At 37.3% G+C, this 21,687-nt stretch overlaps 1 protein-coding gene across 6 annotated transcripts in view; it reads left to right on the top strand.

The window, feature by feature from the left end:
• The first annotated feature begins 15,938 nt into the window (after positions 1 to 15,938).
• The window catches only part of SNED1 (sushi, nidogen and EGF like domains 1), a 91,602-nt gene continuing 85,853 nt past the window's right edge, over positions 15,939 to 21,687 (top strand). For 3 of the 6 annotated variants that reach the window (XM_039320584.1, XM_039320585.1, XM_039320583.1), the window contains exon 1: positions 15,942 to 16,708. In XM_039320584.1, coding sequence (XP_039176518.1) covers positions 16,226 to 16,708 — 483 coding nt within the window. In that variant the 5' untranslated portion in view covers positions 15,942 to 16,225. Of the gene's footprint in view, positions 16,709 to 21,687 lie in introns of all 6 variants that reach the window. The other 3 variants (XM_039320586.1, XM_039320587.1, XM_039320589.1) reach the window with 2 other exon arrangements.

Below are 21,687 nucleotides of genomic sequence, written 5' to 3'. Positions count from 1 at the left end.
CTGATACTTCCATAAAAGGAGACTAAGGATTGCTAAGAATTACTAGAATTCTGAAAATACTCTTCATGATTCTTTAGAGAAAATCTTTGATGGTTAAAATCTGCTTAAAGCTGACTTACCTGAGGTTACATGGTGCGCATCAAGAACCAGATGATGAAGTTTGCAGTCGTTTGTATTAATGTTGATTTGTATACATTTTGCTTTGACTCCAGAACCTGATCCATACTGTGGCATATAAAAGCACCAATATGCCTAATAAACCTTTTATTTTCTTTGGTGTGGTGCCTGCCAAATTTCAGGTTCCATTTGAAGTCTAACATCTAAAAAGCTTTAAAAGCAGGAAAGGTTAGAGTTAGGGAATATACCACTAGTAGCACAGTTATTTCCACAGATGCCTCTACCTTCTAGATGGATCCTGTTCAGTTGAGGCGCAGCTCCTTGCTTTGTTTTGGAGTATGTTCACCTACCTAGAAAAAAAAGAAAGGTAGAGATGGGGTAGTAGAGGCATTCTAGTGAACTGGTGCTTTTTAATCTATTGTATTATCTGTGACTTTAATTTTTTTTTTTTATTGAATTTTTTTCAAAAATTTTACAAATAAACATCCACCCCCCCTCCCAAACCACCCCACCCTCCCCCCCCGACTTCCCAGAACTGAATATAGGATTATTTAACAAATTTTAAAAAATAACGTATACAATTTATAAGATAATTAATAATAATAATAAAAATCATAATAATAATATATATAATAATAATATACGTAAAAAAAAAGTTAGAAGAAAAAAGGGAAAAAGAAAAGAGAGAGAGAAAGAAAAAAGAAAGAGGTAGGCGAAAAATAAAACATATATAGAAAAGTATATAAATAATAATACAGAAGAAGAAAAAAAGAAAGAAAAAAAAAACAATCATTACAAGTTATAAAAAGGCTAAATAATATTTTTCCATATCTAAATTATGTTGTATAAAATTTATCCATTTTTCCCATACCGCAAAAAATTTCTCTTGAGATTGCTCCTTTAAAAAAGCCGAAATCTTTGCCATTTCTGCCAAATACGAAACTTTATAAAACCACTCTTGTAAAATAGGCAAGGATTCCTTCTTCCAATATTGTCCTATTAACAGCCTAGCGGCTGTAATCAAATTTAGCATCAATATAACCTCCCTAGCATCACAATCAGTAACAATACCTAATAAAAATAATTGCGGAGTAAATTTTACCCTCCTTCTAAAAATTCTCTGAATATTCCACCATATCTTAATCCAAAAAGCTTTTATATGCTTACACGTCCACCAGATATGATAATAAGTAGCATCCAAGTGTCCACATCTCCAGCATTTCGGCTGTAAATTAGAGTACATAATGGACATTTTCTTTGGATCAAGGTGCCATCTATAAAACATCTTATAAAAATTCTCTCTTAAATTTTGCGCTTGTGTGAATTTAACATTTCTTGTCCAAATAAGTTCCCAAATATCCATTGAAATCGATTCACCAATATTCTGTGCCCATTTAATCATACAATCTTTAACTAATTCAGATTCTGAATCCAATTCCACTAAAACCCCATAAACTCTCTTAATATGGGTTGGCCTTTGATCTCTTACTTGTTTTAGGAGAGTTTCATCTTCTCTAAGCCAGCCCATTTTACAATCCATCTTCCATCTGTCCACTATTTGTCTATATTGGAACCATGAATAAGTTAGATTTTCATGTATTAGTTCTTCCAAAGATTTTAACTGCCAGTCTTGGCCATCCCATCTAAGTAACTGTGCATAAGAAACCATATCCATATTAACCCCTTTCCTTATACCTTCTATGGCATGCCGAGGTATAGCCCATAATGGTATTTTAAAATCAAATTTATAATACTTCCTCCACACTCTAAGCAAAGAGATTCTTATAATATGAGACTTAAAAACCCAATCCACTTTTTTATTAAATATTAAATAGGCATGCCATCCAAAAAGTAAATCCCAACCTTCCAAATGAAGTATTTCTATATTTGTTAAATTCACCCAATCGCTGATCAATGTTAGTACTACAGCATCATAATACAATTTCATATTTGGTACCTTGAGTCCACCTCTCTCACGAAAATCTTGCATTATTTTAAGTTTCACCCTTGGTTTTTTCCCTGCCCAAACAAATTTATTAATACCTTTTTGCCATTCATCTAAATTACGATCACTCTTTAAAATAGGTAACATTTGAAACAGAAAAATAAACTTTGGCAGGACATTCATTTTAATAACTGCAATTCTACCCATAAGGGATAACTGTAAATTGTTCCAATTTTTTAAATCCTTCTGTATCTCCGTCCACAACTTTTCATAATTATTTTTATACAGTTTTGCATTGGAAGCAGATAATGTAACCCCCAAATATTTTACCTTATCAACAATTTCAAAGTCTGTTAACTTAACTAAAACCTGTTTATCACCATTAGTCATATTTTTAGCTAATATTTTGGTCTTATTATTATTAATTTTAAAACCAGAAACACGTCCATATTGTTGGATCAATTGTAATAATTTTACCACCGAACAAATAGGTTGAGACAAAGTAACAACCAAGTCATCTGCAAAGGCTCTTAATTTATATTCTTTTTTATTAATTTCTATTCCTTTTATTTCTTGAGACTCCCGAATTTTAATCAACAATATTTCCAATGTTAAAACAAACAATAACGGGGATAACGGGCATCCCTGTCTTGTACCTTTTTCTATTACAAAAGCCTCTGACAAACCCCCATTTACAATAAGTTGAGCAGTCTGTTTTTGATATATATTAGATAGTACTTGTAATATATTTTGTCCAAAATTCATCTCCTTAATTAAACATAACATAAACTGCCAGTTCACTTGGTCAAAGGCTTTTTCAGCATCCAAAAATATCAAGCCTGCAGAGACTTGGTTATTCTTTTCTAAATACTCTAATAAGTTAATAATTTGTCTAACATTATTTTTCATATACCTTCCAGTTATAAAACCCGATTGATCCTTATGTATAATCTGTTGCAAAATCCCCATAAACCTATTAGCTAAAATTTTTGCAAAAATTTTATAATCCACATTTAAAAGAGATATAGGCCTATAATTTTTAGGCAATGTAAGATCTTGATTGTCTTTTGGAATCAGTGATATAAATGCATTACGCCAAGATGGAGGGATCTCTAACCCCTGTAATAAGTTATTAAACAATTCACACAACGGTTGAGTCATCTCTTCTACTAGAGTTTTATAATAAATAGATGTCAACCCATCCGTACCCGGCGCTTTGCCCAATTTCAATTGTTTAATAGCTGTAACAATTTCTTCCTTAGTAATTAAACCATTAATCTCTTTTTCCTGATCTTCTGTTAATTTAGGAAAATTAACTTTACCTAAATAATTGTTTATATCTGTAGTTTGAATATTAGTACTCTTGTATAATTTTTGGTAGTATTCTAAAAAAGATTTCTTAATCAATTCTTTCTAGTAATAGTAGTAAAGTTGGAAGGGACCTTGGAGGTCATCTAGTCCAACCCCCTGCTCGGGCAGGAAACCCTACGCTATTTCGGACAAATGGCTGTCCAGTCTCTTCTTAAAAACTTCCAGTGTTGGAGCATTTACTGCTTCTGGAGGCAAGCTGTTCCACTGATTAATTGTTCTCACTGTCAGGAAGTTTCTCCTTAGTTCTAGGTTGCTTCTCTCCTTGATTAGTTTCCACCCGTTGCTTCTTGTCCTGCCTTCAGGTGCTTTGGAAAATAGCTTAATTCCCTCTTCTTTATGGCAGCCCCTGAGATATTGGAATACTGCTATCATGTCCCCCCTTGTCCTTCTCTTCGTTAAACTAGACATACCCAATTCTCGCAACCGTTCCTTATATGTTTTAGCCTCCAGTCCCCTAATCATCTTTGTTGCTCTTCTCTGTACTCTTTCTAGAGTCTCAACATCTTTTTTACATCGTGGTGACCAAAACTGGATGCAGTATTCCAAGTGTGGCCTTACCAAGGCATTGAAGAGTGGTATTAATACTTCACGTGATCTTGATTCTATCCCTCTGTTAATGCAGCCTAGCACTGTGTTGGCCTTTTTGGCAGCTGCAGCACACTGCTGGCTCATATTTAAGTGATTGTCTACTAGGACTCCGAGGTCCCTCTCACAGTTACTACTATTGAGCATGGTGCCACCTATGCTGTACTTGTGCATTTGGTTTTTCTTGCCTAAATGTAGAACCTTGCTTTTTTCACCATTGAATTTCATTTTGTTAGTTAGTGCCCAGTGTTCAAGTCTGTCCAGATCCTTCTGTATCTGAAGCCTGTCTTCTGGAGTGTTGGCTATTCCTGCCAGCTTGGTGTCATCTGCAAATTTGATGAGTTCCCCATCTATCCCTTCATCCAAATCGTTGATGAAGATGTTGAAGAGTACTGGGCCCAGAACAGAGCCCTGGTAAACCAATTTACCATTATAATTTATTTTATCTATATTCCTCTGTTTCTGTTTCTTTCTTAACTGATAAGCCAACCATCTCCCTGGTTTATTAGCATTACAAAATGTATTTTGTTTCATAAATAGTAAATTGGTTGCAGCTTGATCAGCCATCAACATGTTAAATTGTGTTTTTAACAGTTTTATAGCTCCTTTCACCTTTTCATCTAAAGGATTTGAAATTAGGAGTTTCTCTTTTAATTTAATCTCCTCTTCTAAATCTTTACGTTTCTGAATCTGTTTCTGTCTATGCAAGTTATTCATTTTTATCAAAATACCACGCATAAAAGCTTTACTTGCATCCCACACCATTGACATTGATGTTCCCTTATTCATATTTAAAGCAAAATATTCCTTTAAACATTCCTTTAGTTTATGGACATTTTTTTCTTGTTTAAATAAATTCTCATTCACCCTCCAGGATCTCCTGTCTTCTTTCTCGGCAAACAGTTCCATCCAAACTGGACTATGATCAGACAATGTCCTAGGAAAAATTTTTACATTCTTCACCCTGTTGTATAAATCTGTTGTAATAAAAAAAAAATCAATTCTTGAGAAAGATTGGTGTCTATCTGAGAAGAAGGTAAAGTCCCTTTCTTCCTGGTTACGTTCACGCCAATAGTCTCTCAATTCCCAATCTTCTTTCATGTCAAAGAAGGCTTTAGGTAGCTTAGCCTGTTTAAAAAAAGTAGAAGAGCCTTTTTTATCCTTTTGTATATCTAAGACACCATTCCAGTCTCCCATTAAAATCACAGATCTATAGTCCAACAAGGTTATTTTCTGATGTAGCAACCTGTAGAATTGCTCCTGTTGCTGGTTTTCTTGCCATATAAACCAAGTTCAAGCATAACATATCTTCCATGAGGATCTGATTCTAACAGGATAGCAGATAAATTCTTCTTAACATAGATTACCACACCCCCTTTTTTCCCAGGGGCGGGAGATACAAAATGAGATCCCAAACGAGGATTGTTTAAATATTTTTGGTCTTTAGATGTAATATGAGTTTCTTGCAAACAAATAATATCGTTGTATTGCTTTAAATAATGGTAGATTTTTTTTCTCTTTTGAGGAATATTTAATCCATTAACATTCCAGGTCAGGAGCTTTGCCATCTCCCTTGGCCTTGAGCCTGGAGAAGATCCCCTCAAATTCTGCTACTGAAGAGTATGTTGCAGAGCTTTTGGGTCTTGCTCCTCCCACCGGCATTGAGACAATTTGCTGAGTAGATTCTTTAATTTCTTTTTCTTTTTTCTGTTGTTCTTTTTCTTTGCGTTTATGTGCTGCACAGGTCATTCTCTGTTCTTTAACCTCTGCTTGGGACATCCATACCACCTATCCAGCAGTCATCACACCTGTACCTTCAGGTTTCTGTTCCATCTCTTTATCACTCAAAACTTTGTGCATCATGGGCAGAGGTGAGCCTGCACCCAGGACCGTTTTGTAAAAATCCTTAGCTTTAGCAACTGTGTTAAGTCTGTAACGTGTCCCCGCATGGCTCAGGACAATACCCATCGGAATCTCCCATCTAAATGGCATCAGCCTTGCTTTAAGTTCATTTGCTAAAAAAGCAAAATCTTTTCTGCTTCTTAAAATTTTAGGTGGAATTTCCTTTAATATAATAATATCTTGGGCAGCAATCTGGAATCTTTTGTTGCAGAAAATTTGCAAAATCTGGTTTCGCAAAGACTTCTTAGCAAAATATATCACCACATCTCTAGGCAGATTCTTCTGTTTTGCAATCCAAGAATTAACTCTATAAATTCTTTCCACTTCCCCACGTAACTCATCTTTATCTATGTTCAAAATAACAGCCAAGTCATTAATCACCATTTCCATCAAGTCTTGGGTTTTATCTTCTTTCAGGCCTCTTATTCTCAAAGCATATTCCATCTGTCTATACTGGAACATAAGAATATCATCTTGTGAAGCTTCCACTTTTTTCTCCATATCTTGGAATTTATAATCCAAAAGTTCTACTGTTTCTTCAATTTCCTCCACTCTAGAGTCCAGCTTCACGACCACTGAGGCCACTCCAGATAAAGCTAAAAGTATATCATCCCTCAAAATAGTATTATTCTGTTCTAAAAGTTCCTTCATCTCTTGCTTCATTTCTTCCTTACTTTCAGATTTATTCTGTTCCAACAATTGCTTCATTTCCTCCCTAAACTGTGACACAGCATTTACCATTATTTCTTTAATGTCTTGTGCTGATGTACCAGATGGGGGAGGTGAAGGTGGAGTAGTTTTAGGTTGCTGCACTGAGGGTATTATTTTAAGTTGTTGTTGCCCAGTAGAAGTAACAGGAGAAGAGATTACCTTAGGAGCTGTAGTGGCTGGTTGTCGTTTTGAAGCCATTTTAATTTATCTTCCTTTCTTCATAAAAATACCAGTAAAAAATAAAAAATCCAAAAGATTAAAAATAAAATAAAATAGAATAAAATAGAATCAATTTAGAAAACTCCCAGAAGATAAAAAAAAACTTAAAAAAGAAAACAGTATTAAGCAATAATTCAGCCAGTCCGTCTTTCAAAAGAAAAACTTTCAAAACGCCATTTTACTTTCACTCTCACTTTTCCGCCCGCGAGAAAAAAAAAGAAAGCTCAAAAAATAAAAAAAAATCAGCACATACTAAATAAACTAAGTAAACTAAAAAAAAAAAAAAATAAAGCTAAACTATAAATAAAGTCCTTTAAACAGTTCTGTCCGGTTTAAAATTACTCACGGTTACTTTAAATACGGAGATGGTAGCGGCGTTTCGCTTTGTTTCCGAAGAAACAAAGACAGCTGAGAGGCGGAGAAGGCAATGAACTCCGAGGGAGCACTCTTTCTACCCCCCTAAAATAAAAATCCAGGGAAGGTTAAGAGGTTCTACCTCTATTCATGCGATCTCTACCCCTTCCCTTCGCCCGGGAAGAGGATTGCGAGCCGCGGGCCAGCTGATGAACGCTGTGCTCCGCGGATCTAACACCATCTCAGGAGGACGGCTACAAAGTAGCCGCCATCTCCACCGCCTTAACCACCGGAAGTCCCCTGTGACTTTAATTTTATGATTGAACAAGACTGCCAGTTTATAGGATTGACTACAACATTTTCTCCAAAGTCCTGACACTCAGTATAAAACAAAAGATGTATATACCCATAAGTTTAGACCTACTTCTATCCTGGTATGTAATCCCAATTCCACTCACTGTTTATGAAATGCAGATGTGCATGTGCCCATAATGGGGTTGATTTATTCATTCTTTAAACTTGTCTAAATCAGGATTAATTTAGCCAACTTCCAAGGACCATTTTCTACCTCTCTCCCATAGATTTGAGCACTAAACCAATAGGTGTTTTTTTGTTATTTTATAAAATAATATAAATCATTATCTTTAATGCTAGAACATTAAGTGCCAAGCAGCAAGAGGGAGTTTGTTCTGTTTCTAATTTCCACCACCTGCTTTTGAACTACGCATGGGCAAAGAGCTGGGAATCCCAGAAAATATGTATGCACTGCTAACAAAGTAAGTTCCAAGGAAGGAAAGTTTCCATGGGTGAATTTAGTTAATCTGATGTTGTTCCTTCTGAGCCCCACTGTTCTTTTTCTGCTCGGTTTCAGTTTTTACACAGGAATCTGTTCCTTGGCCTCCATTCAGCACTGAAACAGACTTTGCAATAATTACCACAGCAGATATTTCTATTGCTTTTTCAGTATTGAATGCAAGCAGCTTCAAAACAAGGTCCCAGTGGAAAAGAGCTTTATCTTCCAAACATTGAAAGCTAAACATTCCCCTTGTAGCTACCAACAAACACTGTAAAGTTTTTTGTTTTTCTACAAAATGTATCATAGCAGTTGCAATTGTGTGGATGTGTATTTTTTGAAGGGTAAAAAAGGATTAAAACAAATATCAGCTTTGTTAAGCCATTTCACACTCCTATTGGATCTTGTTAGTATAATTCATAGTTCAGACTAGTGGAAATGAAGTTTTAAGAGGGATCTGACTTACTTTACATGAGAGCAAGTCCCATCAAAAAGCAACCAGAACTACACGATACAAATCTAACAGCTTGTTGAATTTAAAAAACATCTTAACAGATGTGTTCCAGGAAGCATTTCCCAGTGGATTCATAGGATCTACTTTTGAGACTGTTCCTCTGAAATAACAGAATGGGCACACAACTATGTCTTACTTTTAATAATAAATAATGTCCACATTTCAGTAGGTTTATTTCTAATAAAATGTATGATTGCCATGTTAGTTGTGATCAGTTTAACTTACATAGTGCAACTTGTAAGTTGTTGAGTCATATAAAATATATTTCATAAGTGAACTACTCTGTCAATTTACTTGCTTATTTTGACAAGATAAAAATGCTAGTCATTGTAGATATTATATGAATATTGCAAACTACAAAAAACACCTATCTCCCTTCCCATCTTTTAAAAGGGAGAACTCTTTTTCAGGGATCTGAAAAACAGTGTATAATGGCCAAGAAGCATGACATGTAGTCTAAGAAGCATGTTATTATTTTGCCGCTTTGCCACATAGAACTCACATTTCCAGAGGAGTGGGGATGAAATTATCACCTTTTTCCACGGGGAAGGGTGGAAGACTGGGATGGAATGGAATGGCATGTTTAAAGGGACATGGGTGTATCCAACCTCACAAATTTAAAGCAAAGTTTTAAAAGTACCAAAATGTGAGGTCACCAGATATGGGTTCTGTCACTAAAATTCACCAGTGTGATATGCAAACATGAGGAAGGGTTACATATAATTCAGATGCTATGGATTCCGATTTTTTGCCGACCTAAGGGAACATTGGGATATAAGCGTCAACAAAATAGCTTAGCACCAGTGAGGATGATCTGATTTCCTCCTCTGGCATCTTTTCCAACTTGAATATGACAGCAATTTCTTGAAGTTTATAACAAAGATAAATGCAGGAAAAGAACAACACAGAGCAAACAGGAAAAGGAACAAATACTTGTTAACTAAAGAGGCAAGGATTAAAGATTAGTTTGTTCTTTGGAAACAAAGTATGTACTTACATAAAAGTTCACTGTTTATTCAGCTAATTCTTGTGCAACTTTGTCAATTAGTTTATAACTTTTATTCCCGAGTGGTAAGCTGCATGGATGGATCTTAATGAGCTTTTGTGTATCCTCTAAAATATGTCCCTAGATAAAGCCGGAATTAAATAGGAATAAGCCTCCCTTTATGTGGCAGGATAGCCGAGTGACATACATGGGCTCAGTTGTGACTCAATGAGAGGAGATAGTTGGGGGACTCAGCGGAAACTATTCCAGAGCTGTATGAATGACAAACAACATACAATGCCACCATGATATACAACAATATGTATGAAAAAGAAATGAGATGATCTGATACTCATGGCACTCGTTTCCCAGGAGAATGAAGCCACAGAATGGAAATATCTTGCTTTTTAAGTTAACTTTCAAAGAGCCGTATGTTGGAATGGATATGTTGTTTTAATTATTCAGTTTCCAAAACACTAATGAGAAAAATAATTGTTATATGTACAGTATGTTCTTAGCCAAGAACTTCCTATATGCTCTGGAAGATTGTTTTCCAACTTCCATGGGAAGGAATCACTTCTCAAAACGTGGATTGCCAACTTTGCTGTCAAGAAGAAAAATGGTCTAGCTGGCTGTGATGCTTCCTATTAAAATGTCGCAGGAAGATGGATAACCTAAGTAGTTGTTTATTTGAGAAGCTATATTTGGCCTCATGATCTAATCTGTTGAAAAATGAAGACCATCTCCACACTGAAAAATATTGAGCTGCTTCACACATAGCACTAAGCCATGATTCATTTAACCAAGATTTATTGCATAAAATATACTTGGCTAGGCTTGCACATCATATTAAGCATTAACAAACCACACAGGCTGGGACTATATCTCTTCCCATTTATGATAGATACACTGATCATTGTCTGTTAAGTCCATTAAGCTCTAAGATAATGATTTTCCAAGTTTTCCTTCATTACCCCAAACTGTTTATCAGAAAGTCTTTTTTAACCAATGTAGATAAAGCACTTTAAGTCAATTTAAATGCCCTGATTGTGATTGGGTAATGGTTCTTGTGTCATGAAGCAAAGGAAAACCAATTTTACCCAATTTGGGGTAACTTACCCAGGTTTGGGAAGCACTGCTCTAAGGCAGGGGTCTGCAACCTTAACAACTTTAAGACTTGTGGACTTCAGCTCCCAGAATTCCTCAGCCAGCTGTGCTGAAGTCCACAAGTCTTAAAGTTGTCAAGGTTGCAGACTTCTGCTCTAAGGGATCTGATTTTTTTATCATACTATATAAAATCATGGTATGTTTGGATTGGTGAGACATACATTATGTATGTTATATAATATATGGCTATAACAGTAAGACATTAAGAATCAATCCAGAAAGATAATCAAAAATCAAATTATGGACCCGAGCAATATTTTATACCAGTTACTGCAAAAAGATTCAATCAATCTGTGCCCAAGTAAAGGATAATTGCTTCCTTCATGCTATGCTTAGCAACAGAAATACACATACTTTGAAAATGTGATGAGAGTGGATGATGGTCTAAAAAAAAAATCCCAGCACTTGACAAGAAGTGGAAGTGCACAGATAAAGTGGATGGACTGGATTGAAGAAATTATAGAATGGTTCTGGGAAGAACTTCAAGTAACTTGCTGAAGACTGAAATAGATGGCAAGTAGCTATCTATGATGCCACCTAGTTAAATAATTGGTAGTACCTAAAATACTTTTAACTCTCTAGAATGAAGATAAGCAGACAGAATCGGTGATAACTTTTTGTACAAATATTTGTATTATTGTAGGTTGCTTAGAATCTAGTTTACAAATAAATAACCTGTAAATGGTTACATTCCTGCCTGAAGTTACCTGATACATATTTGCTCACAGTGATCCTTGAAGAAAAAGTTAGAGGATTGGAACAGTGAGTGCCTCCATTTCAGCTCATAGGCAAGGCTGAAGATCAGTCAAATAAAAAAAGAAGGTACTACAAGAGATTAGAAGTTCTCTATACAGGTAGTCCTCAACTTACAACAGTTCATTTAGTGACTGTTCAAAGTTACAATGGCACTGAAAAAAGTCACTTATGACCACTTTACACACCTACGACTATTGCAGCACCCCCATGGTCACATGATGAAAATTCAGACACTTATCAACTGACCCATATTTATGATGGTTGCAGTGTCCCGGAGTCACGTGATCACCTTTTGTGACCTTCTGACAAGCAAAGTCAATGGAGTTAATTTCACCCAACAAGAAAGCAAAGAGAAAAAATATTGTAGAGTGACTTTCTCTTAGAAGGGACTAAAGCAAATATAAGCTGACCAGACCAACTGACTGGTGAAGCACATTCTCTTCCAGAGTGAAGCTCAAAGAAATAGCAGAACAAATCACAGAAATGCTCTTGTTGCAAAGAACAGCTACAATACTATCAATGGACTTTGAAGATCTAGGAAGGGAGTTTTGCTCTTGTCAGTGTTCCTTCCCCATTCACAGTACTGTAGTTATTTGGAGGAAAAAAATAAACTCCTTACACAGGATGAAATTTAACAGACACAAATGGAAAGTTCATCACTTAGGAAACCAAAATTAAACAACAGCTTTAGGATGGGAAATACCTGATTTAAGGTTTGCGCTGGCACAGGAATAGTCCACTAATTGGTTTTTGGGATTTTTTTGGAGGACAAAAGTGCACATTATCCTCAACCTACCCACAGACCACCACGAAGATAACCTCCCTTTGTCTTTTCTAACTTCATCTTATAAATAGTTGTTCCAACTGTTGCTGGCAAAGTGTGCTGTGTGGTCCATCTGCTATACTTCACTGTAAGCAATTGCTTCCAATTGGCTACTGTGCAACAGTTGCAGAATGTCCACTTCCTTTTGATCACAGGTCACTGTCTTCCACAGCCATTTTGTCCCTTGTTATTTACTGCTTGCTCTTTATTGCTCACAATGCACCTTTCTTTTTTTTTTTTAATTGGTGGACTTGTAAAATAATGAAGCTGGGATTTTTGTTTGTTTCATTAATCTACTGTTGGACATTTTAAATTTTAAAAATTCCAAAGCATTAAACATCGGTGGTGCAGTGGTTAGAATGCAGTATTGCAGGCTATCTCTGCCCACAGCCTGGAGTTTGAAGCTGATTCAGCCTTCCATCCTTCCAAGGCCATTAAAATGAAGACCCAAACTAAACTGAGCAGAGTACTGTAAAGTACTATGCGGTGATATATAAGTCTAAGTGCTATTGCTATTGTTAAAACAATTACAAGGGAGAATCAACAGCAAGCAGGTTTATTCAAAAGATCTCTAAATGGCAACCATATGCCTGCAAAGCCCTGATGTGCACTGCTTTTGAAGCTCTAGGTCACTCGTTCCTATCTATATGCGTAAGTGCCTACCAATCATTAAGACAACCAAAGGACCAGCACACCACTTAACTTTGTAGAACATACACATTCCAGTGAAATGAATCTCCCTCCCTCTCTTCCTTTCTTTCTTCCTTCCTTGACGAGTTCTGCCAGTTCCCCCCAACTGCAACAGTGCTGTGATGCTACCCTGACACTTGACAAGCCAGGGCCTGATAAAAATGTTGATTGCATATTTGAACCTCTTGAAGCAATTGATTTTCCCTTATCAATGTAAAAGTGCAGTTCCTTCTTATATCCATCATATTTGAAATTTGGAACTCTTTTTCTCTCACTTTTCCCCACAGCTTACATCTTGATTTTAATTTCTCAGGCTTCATGCTAGGAAGCAATCAATTGTTCACACAGGCAACAGTCCTGCTCTGACAAACTGGAGATGAATATGAATCACCAGCGTAATATGGTTTTTTAAAAAGGGCATATGTAATTTTAGGCTGCATCAACTAAAGCATGGTTCCCAGTAATAGTTCTGTACTGATCAGTTGCTGCCTCAAATATTGTGATTGCCTGTGGACTATACTGCACATTAAAAAAAATTCAGATAAACTAGAACAGACATGGAAATTGTAGTGAGATGATGGGGGGGGGGAAGGACTAGGAATTATGTCCTGTTCAATGTGATGAAAGAAATTGGGCATGTGTAAGGGAGAATATGATATTACACTTCAAATATCTGAAAAGATGTCAAACAGAAAAAAGGTCAAGTCTTCTTTATCATCATTTAAGACATGGAATAATGACTTAAACTAAGAATGCTCATTAATATAGGGTATGGAATAATGAATTTAAGGCATTCACATTAGAAATACTGAAAAAAGTAAAAAAAAACCACTTCCCTGCAGGAAATGTACTTCAACAATAGAATCACTCACTATGACGGGTGATGGACACCACTTTAGTAGAATGTTTGTGTCAAAAATGCTTTGATTAGATTCCTGTACCAAGCAGAGCTGGACTTAATACATAAATGGCTCCTTCCAATCTGATGATTCTAAATGCCAATCTCAGGCTATTATGGCCTGTGACCAGCAGTCTGACATCCTTCTCAAGTACACAACAATTATGATTTCAGGGAATGCAAAGAGTACTGAGCTGAAAGTGGGTGGAACAACAGATTCCAAAAAGAAAAGTTGAGGGAGTATTTCTTTCTCTAAATAATATAGATTAAGATACACACATTCACACTTTTCATAAGTTTTCCATTGGGATATCTGCCTAAGAGGCCAAGAGTTGAAGGTACAGTGTTGATCCTGAAAATGCCCCCCACCACCAATGAACATGGCTATATTAGAAGACACAAAAATGGAATTTGAAAAATAGAATAGCCACAACACTTAACTAAAACACTGTTGTCTCTCAGATTTAATTAGTTGCAAAAGCCATTAGAGATTTCAGCATGTAGCACTTTCAACAAGCACCTTGAGTACTTCAATGTATTTCTCTATCTTTTTTATTCACACCACAATTCACAAGATCTTTAATAGCAATATTAATTCTCTATAGCAGAACTCAAGTGAGGATTCTTTGATAGTTGAAGATAAAGTAATACTTTCAGAATATGTGTTTGCATATTTTTCCAAGCTTTAGTTAACTAAGCTAACTACCCTGTCTTTTTGTAACACACAGTCATAAACTTTGTAATCTAACTTTTAGTGTAGTGGTTAAGATTCTGGCCTAAAAACCAGGAGATTCTGAGATACAGTCTTGCCTTAATTATGAAAGACAGCTAGGTGACATTGGGCCAGTCACTCCCTCTCAACCCAGCCCATCTCACAGAGTGGTTCTTGTGGGTAAAACAGGAAGAGGAAGGGGTCTTAGATATATTTATCACTTTATTTAAAAAGTAATAAAAGTGGGATAAAAGAATCTAAAAAAATAAAATGTGTTTTACAGTTGCAGGGCATGCTTGCCCGTTGTTAATACAACCATGTTTTATTCACTCCTATATGCTATTTTATAACAGCAAATAACAATAGGCTAATATGTTCTTGACATGCTTGCCAATTTAGACTAAAGTGGCTTAGATTTTAAATTCTTCTCAATTATTATGCACCTGTAACCACTGTTAACTTTATCATGCTTAACAACACAATTTTCATAGTTTCCATGACACTCTGAACCGTAAAAGGAATTACACAGAATGAGTTTTCACAACTTGCTAGGCTAAAACCTGTGGCCTGGATTATAGTGTAGTGGCTTTTGCACATCCACTGTGCTATCAGTAAACTGCAGGTTAATCTTAAAAAGGTTTTACATTTTGAAACACTAGAATCTGTAGCAGGGGCTTAAGGCCAAGAGAACACTGGCTTTGGGAATGCCCAACATTGGCCCTCCTCCCAAATCATTCCAAAAATACAGACCTTTGCATCATTAGGAGTTGGCGTCATCAGTCACTCTAGCCTAGGGGGACTATATACCCTTGAGCTAGCATTAGTTTGCAAGATCCAGAAAATAGCAATAAAGTGAAGAAAATGAGGGAGTTTCATCTTTTGCTAGAAAGGAGAATGTTCTTTGATAATTGATTCTGGGAATAGAAGAAAATATTTTTTACATACATCTTTGCTTCAACTAGATCATTGTTGTCAATGGTTGGGAGACACAGACTGTGAGATTTTAACCACCACTTCCGTAAAAATGAAATCTGGAAGCTTTTTCACGCAAGAAGCAGTGAGAAGTAGAGTCAGAGTATGGCAGGGGGGAAAAAAGCTCTCAATACTTTTTTCCTCTATCAGTCTTCCTAATGGCCGCATCTCCGTTTTTTTTGAGCACAAGGCTATGTTTGAGCTCCTATGCCCAAGAGACAGTGGAGTAATGTTGTCTGTAAGCAGGGTGGATTCATCTGTGTTACAAATTACAAAGCAAATTACTTCCAAGTGCTTAGCTAGTTTATGGATCGGTGTAGGCACAGAAACTCTGGTTTTGTATCCTCCCAGCAAGGCCTGCAGCATAAAACCAGTTTGGCTTTTTGGAGTAATAACTTCGAAAGGATGCCAAATGCTAACTAACCCTTGTGACTTACTAAAGAAGGAAAAGGTGCAAAGTAGCACGCAGTCCCATCATTCTTAGGAAACTCACTAGGGACTGCAGCTTAAGAAGGCAATACCGGGTACCTTGAACCAACTTGCCTGGCTGCCAAGCATTCTGCTGCTGTTGCTGCTGCTCCGCGAGTCGAAGCCTTAAACTATCCCCGACGGATCTTCATAGCGCTTTAAGAAAAGGCTGATCCTTCTAACTCCGCCCCTAAGGTCCCGGGACGCCTCCGTCAGATCCCATCCCAATTGGCTGACTAGGATATGAATATTTATGTCCTGACCTGTGTGAATGAGGCGCCGTGCCCTTCCTCACCGCCGCACAGAAAGGCTCAGGGAGCGTGCGGGAACTTTGCTGAGCCTTCGCTCTTCTGGTCGCTCGCCGAGCGTGTCTGGCGGCTCTGGAGCCGGCGTGGTCCTGCCACAGAGCCCAGGGAGCTCCTTGCCTCGCCGCTGCCAGCGCCTTCCTCCTGCCAGGCACGCTGCTTCTCAGCCGGCCCCGTCTCCACGCTCCTACTTGCGACGCCTGCCGAAGAGATGCGGGGCCTGTCCGGATGGATGGTGCTGCTGGTGCTCGGCAGCTGGTTCAGTCTGAGAGCCAAGGGCGCCGTGCCGCTGGCTGGCTTTTATCCCTTCGGGCTGGCGCAGGGAGACGCGGCCACCCCTCAACAAGACGACGGCGGCTCTGGGCTCCAGCCCATCGCCGTCAAGTTCCCCTTCTTCGGTGCGACTCACACGGCACTCTACGTGAGTAGTCATCCCGCCGGTGCTAAGGAAAGTGCGGACACCGCCGCGCGGGACTTTGCTCATCCCTTCGGTTCCTTAGTAAGAAGTGGTATGCTTAGAGCGGAGTAATAATGCCTTGACTATATGCCTCAGCCCTAGCCGGGGTAGTCCTTTCTAAAACATATTTTAGTTCTGGATATTTGTTAACTGCCATGCTTGCCATTGGGAAAAATTTTCCCATGATATGCCTGCCAATTAGATTATATTGCTATGTCAGATGCTTGCTTTTTTGCTTCCCGCTCTAGGATGCTCTGTCTTCAAAGCATTGAGTATCGATCCTAAGTGTCTTACCCAAACAATGGATCTGGGTTTGGCTAGCCTACAGAAAAGGAGGAGGACTGGGGGGGGTGGGGGAGAGACATGATAGCGGTATTCCAATATTTGAGAGGGTGGTCAATTTGTTTTCCAAAGCACCAGAAGGCAGGACAAGAAACAATGGATGGAAACTAATCAGGGAGAGAAGCAACCTGGAATTAAGGAGAAACTTCCTAATTAACCCATGGAACAGCTTGCCATCAGAAGTTGTGGGTGCTTCATCACTGGAGGTTTTTAAGAAGAAACTGAACAGTCACTTGTCTGAAATGGTATAGGATCTCCTGCTTGAGCAGAGGGTTGGACTAGAAGACCTCCAAGGTCCCTTCCAACTCTATTCTGATTGAAACTGTAGTACTTAGAACCCCAGCCTTTGAACCATTCAACTGGTTCCAAAGCGAACTCAGATATTAATTGGCTTCCTAAAGATTAGAGCTGGAGGCTGATAATAAAGTTTATGCATCATGTTTAAACTTCCCCACAATCCTCTTCTCCCCACATCCTTCATACAGGATGCTAGAAAGACAATGGGGTGTTATGAAAGACTACATACCAACCAGTCTTCCCTGAATTACTGATTAATGATCATGGACGATGTAATATAACACATTAGAAAAGAAAACAAATTAGGAAAGCTGCTGAATTCACACAGAATCACTCATATTAGCAGCCAGTGTTTTGATTGCTCAGCCTTACTAGGTGGTGACACATAGCTGAACTTAAAAATTTGATCTTAAAAAATTGAGTGGGGCCAGGTCTATTAGAATTTGGTTAGGAGACCATTAGGCAATCTCAGGGCTGAAAGTTGAACTGGATTTTTTAAATAAAAAAAAAATCCTGGGAAAAGACATGATACTAAGAAAATTACAAGGATGTGTCCATGTATCCAGTACTCAGGTTTGATTTGAGAGAGATTTTGCATTTATTGGATCCTTTGGATAGAGAGATTTTTCCACTAACTGTCAGTTAATATGACAACTTACATGCAAGGTATATAGTCAACTTTTATAATAAATTGTTCATAGTAAGAATAATTGTTAGCATTAATAGAATATATATATAAGAAATGGATAAGAAAAGCCATCAGTGGTTTACAGGGAGAGATGAGACAAAAAGAGACACTGACTACAAGTCCCAGTTTGTATTGAATAGTGCTAATTCTAGGGCAGTGGTTCTCAACCTTTTTAATGCCGCGACCCCCAACGGGTCGTAAGTCGAGGACTACTCAACCGGTCATAAGTCGAGGACTACTCAACTGGTGCAGCACCGTTTGCAGAATGGGACTTTTGGCGGGCTCAGCAGGGCAGAGACAGCCTGGACAATTCCTATTGGCTTTTGAAAGCCAATAGAATTAGACTCTATTCAAGAGAGTCTATTCTATTGGCTTTCAAAAGCCAATAGAATAAAAGGGAGTAGCACAGCTAAGGAAAAGGGGGAAAAATGGCGGACTGCGTTGTTTGGCGACCCCCGTGAAATGGTCGTTCGACCCCAAATGGGGTCCCGACCCACAGGTTGAGAACCACTGTTCTAGAGGTCAGTAGGTTTTGTTTTAATGTAACTTGTTTAAGTATCCCAGTTTGAAAATCTACTGTTTGAATAATGTCATTTTTGGTGCTCTAGATTAAAAGAAGCACATGAAGATTCTTTGCTCCTGAGGGAGGTCACTGCTCCAGATCTAGTTTGACCTATTAAAACAACTTCCTGGAATCTGCTTTTTCCTTTACTTGTGTTTTCTAATCAGAGAACAAACCAAAACGGTTAGAATTTATTAATTGTAAATAAAAAAACTGCTTCCTTTCAGTTATTTCAGAAAGCATCTGTAATCAGCTGAGATGTTATAGTTGGAGCTGGTAAGAGTTGTGCTCCAAAACATCTAGAGAACACCAGCTTAGCCAAGATAAGACAAGATGATGCTACAAAATCAGCTTTGTTTTTTAAGAGAAAACAAAAGAGGCAACATATTTGTCTTCTTGGCATCATGCATTCTGTATTTGTCATGTTATAACAGTTTTTCAACTGTCCAGTAATTATGGAAATTAAACTAGAATTCCCCATCTTCTCATACCCTAAAGCAGATTTGAGAATAAATATACTATGGAGTGCTTTGTAAATAATCTGGTTGACAACTGGAGGTTGTGCAATCAACAAAAATCAGTATTAATCATAGCTAACCAAATAGTTGGCATAGCTTGGTGTTTAGGTTGATTTTCACAAATTGGTGTCCTTCAAATGTATTGGAATCTTTCTGGTTGAGATTTGTAGCTCTTTTACAAATGGAAAGTTACTATATTTTAAACTTCAAGATTATTAGGAATACAATGTGAACTAATGAATCCTTCCAACAAATCTTATTTTCCAAATCCTTTAGCACTAATTGTCATCAGATGGAAAGGCTAAGATAGTTTATGATCTAATCCAGCTTGTTGGTAGCCACAACAATATTATGGCTTATATAGTACCTTTAGATATTCAAAACATTTCGCAAACAGCCCAGAAGATGATGTTCATAACTTTTCCTGGGAAAGGCGCATTTGGTCATGCTTGGAGCCATACCTCAAAAAACAATTGGTAAATCCAGGGCTGAAATTGAATTTGATTCTGTTCCTTTTAAATATACATTAATTGTAATACTGTATAATCAGAATAATTGTTTTTCAGTCAGATATTAATAGTTTTTGCCTTTTTTAAAAGTAAGAGTTTCAATACACCTTTTGGAAGTTTGGGAGAGCTGTATTTAAGGCTTTACGTTACCTGGTGCACAATCTAATCATAATATTATACAGCATATACATACTTGAGGATTCCCAACTTTTTATCTATATCTTGTCATCTTTTTCCAGGAAAATAGGTATTCATCTCTACTTTAGATAACTGAACTTAAAGAAGTTCACAGAAAGAATATTTTGTGATTCCTGCATAAGTGATCCTCGACTTACAACAGTTCATTTAATGACCACTCAAAGTTACAACGACACTGAAAAAAGTGACATGACCATTTTTCGACCATTTACAACTTTGTAGCATCCCCATAATCATGTGATCAACATTCAGACATTTAGCAACTGGTTCATACTTATAACCATTGCCATGTCCCAAGGTCACATGATCACCTTTTGCAACTTTTTGACAAAGTCAATGAGGAAGCCAGATTTAGTTAACAACCAAGTTATTAATTATGGTGATTCACTTAACAACGGTGGCAATAAAGGTCGTAAAATGGGGCAAAACTCACTTAACAAATATCTCACTTAGCAACAGAAATTTGGGGCTCAATCATGGCCGTAAGTTGAGGGCTACCTGTATTCGCCTTTTCCCTTCATTATTCCTCACCTTTCATTGTTGAAAGACCAAATACATAATCAGAAGCTTTTTGAGGTTTATGGAAGGATGGAGGAAAAAGAAAATTATTTTTTCATAGGTATCCTTAATGTAATTTATCCTAGGATCAATTTCTCTGGCATCCATTGTTTCTCAGGCTTCAGATTTAAATCAAAGGCCTCTACAATCTCCCTGAAAACTCTTGAAGAATAGGGGATCCCCACTCCCATTCCATGACAACTCCAATCTCCAATGTTAGAAATGAATAGCTTTATCTGCCTGCTAAGATTTTTGTCTCTGCTTTTTTTTGTTGTTGTAAAGTCACTTATATTATTCCAAAACCATCTGGATTTACTTGGGGACAGTCAAACAGTCTAATTTAATTTAAGGCATCAAAGCTGTAACAGGATGTTGAGAATCGGAGTGTCTTTGCTGTATTAGGCAATTATATTCTGCAGCCAAGGAGTCATAATGGCCTAAATATTTTGGGTTCAAGGAAAATCATAACATAGTCTTTCCAAATTCTTCTGCTACCCAGATTCATGGGCTGATGTAACTTGAGATTCTGTAAATTTGGAGATGATTTGCACTCCAGTATGATACTTTAGAATTGCCACTTTCTCTGCTTTTCCACATTGAAACTGGTTCCAACAGTGCTTATAACACTTCCTTTTTTAGGAACTTCTATCCTCTTTGAGCATCTTTTCCCACTTGTTTCCTTTGCCATGGAATGCTACTTATCACTGCTCAGGGAATAGTAGAATTTAGTTTCTTGAATTTTAAGATACTGTATATATTTTAATAATGAACTTTATATTCTTTAAGTACATTGCATAATCACATCCACCAATGTGCCTGCTATTTCCACCTCCTAAAGGATAGTTAATCTTATTGTGTTCCTCCATTATCTTACTGTTTTCTTTTACCTGCCATAATAGGAAATTCTTTTGTGGTGCTAATCAAGCAAAACTTAATTTCCTGGAAAAAATAATGAATGTTAACATTATCTCTGCTGAATCTGTTACTTTAACAATACACAAGGATCCTCAAGAGATGTCTCTTGCCTCATCAGGAAATAGGCCAGTGAAAGAGATTTCTTTGGCTGAGTCAACCCAAAACCTTGACTCTTGGATTCATTGTGATGCTTTAAATTGGCCCACAGATACTGCTTTTGTCTTGCTTTTGTGATATGTGACATAATCTTATATGACAAGCAAACAGATTTCTTGTTGTATTTGCATATACATACCCCAGTAAGTATTCCAATCAGTGATACCTATCAGGGTACATGAAATTTGAAAATCCACACA

The sequence above is a fragment of the Crotalus tigris genome, unplaced genomic scaffold, assembly GCF_016545835.1.
Source record: "Crotalus tigris isolate CLP2741 ecotype Arizona unplaced genomic scaffold, ASM1654583v1 scf7180000023658.1318691, whole genome shotgun sequence".
Classification (NCBI taxonomy): domain Eukaryota; kingdom Metazoa; phylum Chordata; class Lepidosauria; order Squamata; family Viperidae; genus Crotalus; species Crotalus tigris.
Note: the sequence above shows the minus strand (reverse complement) of the source record. Positions and strands in the feature narration are given on the sequence as shown.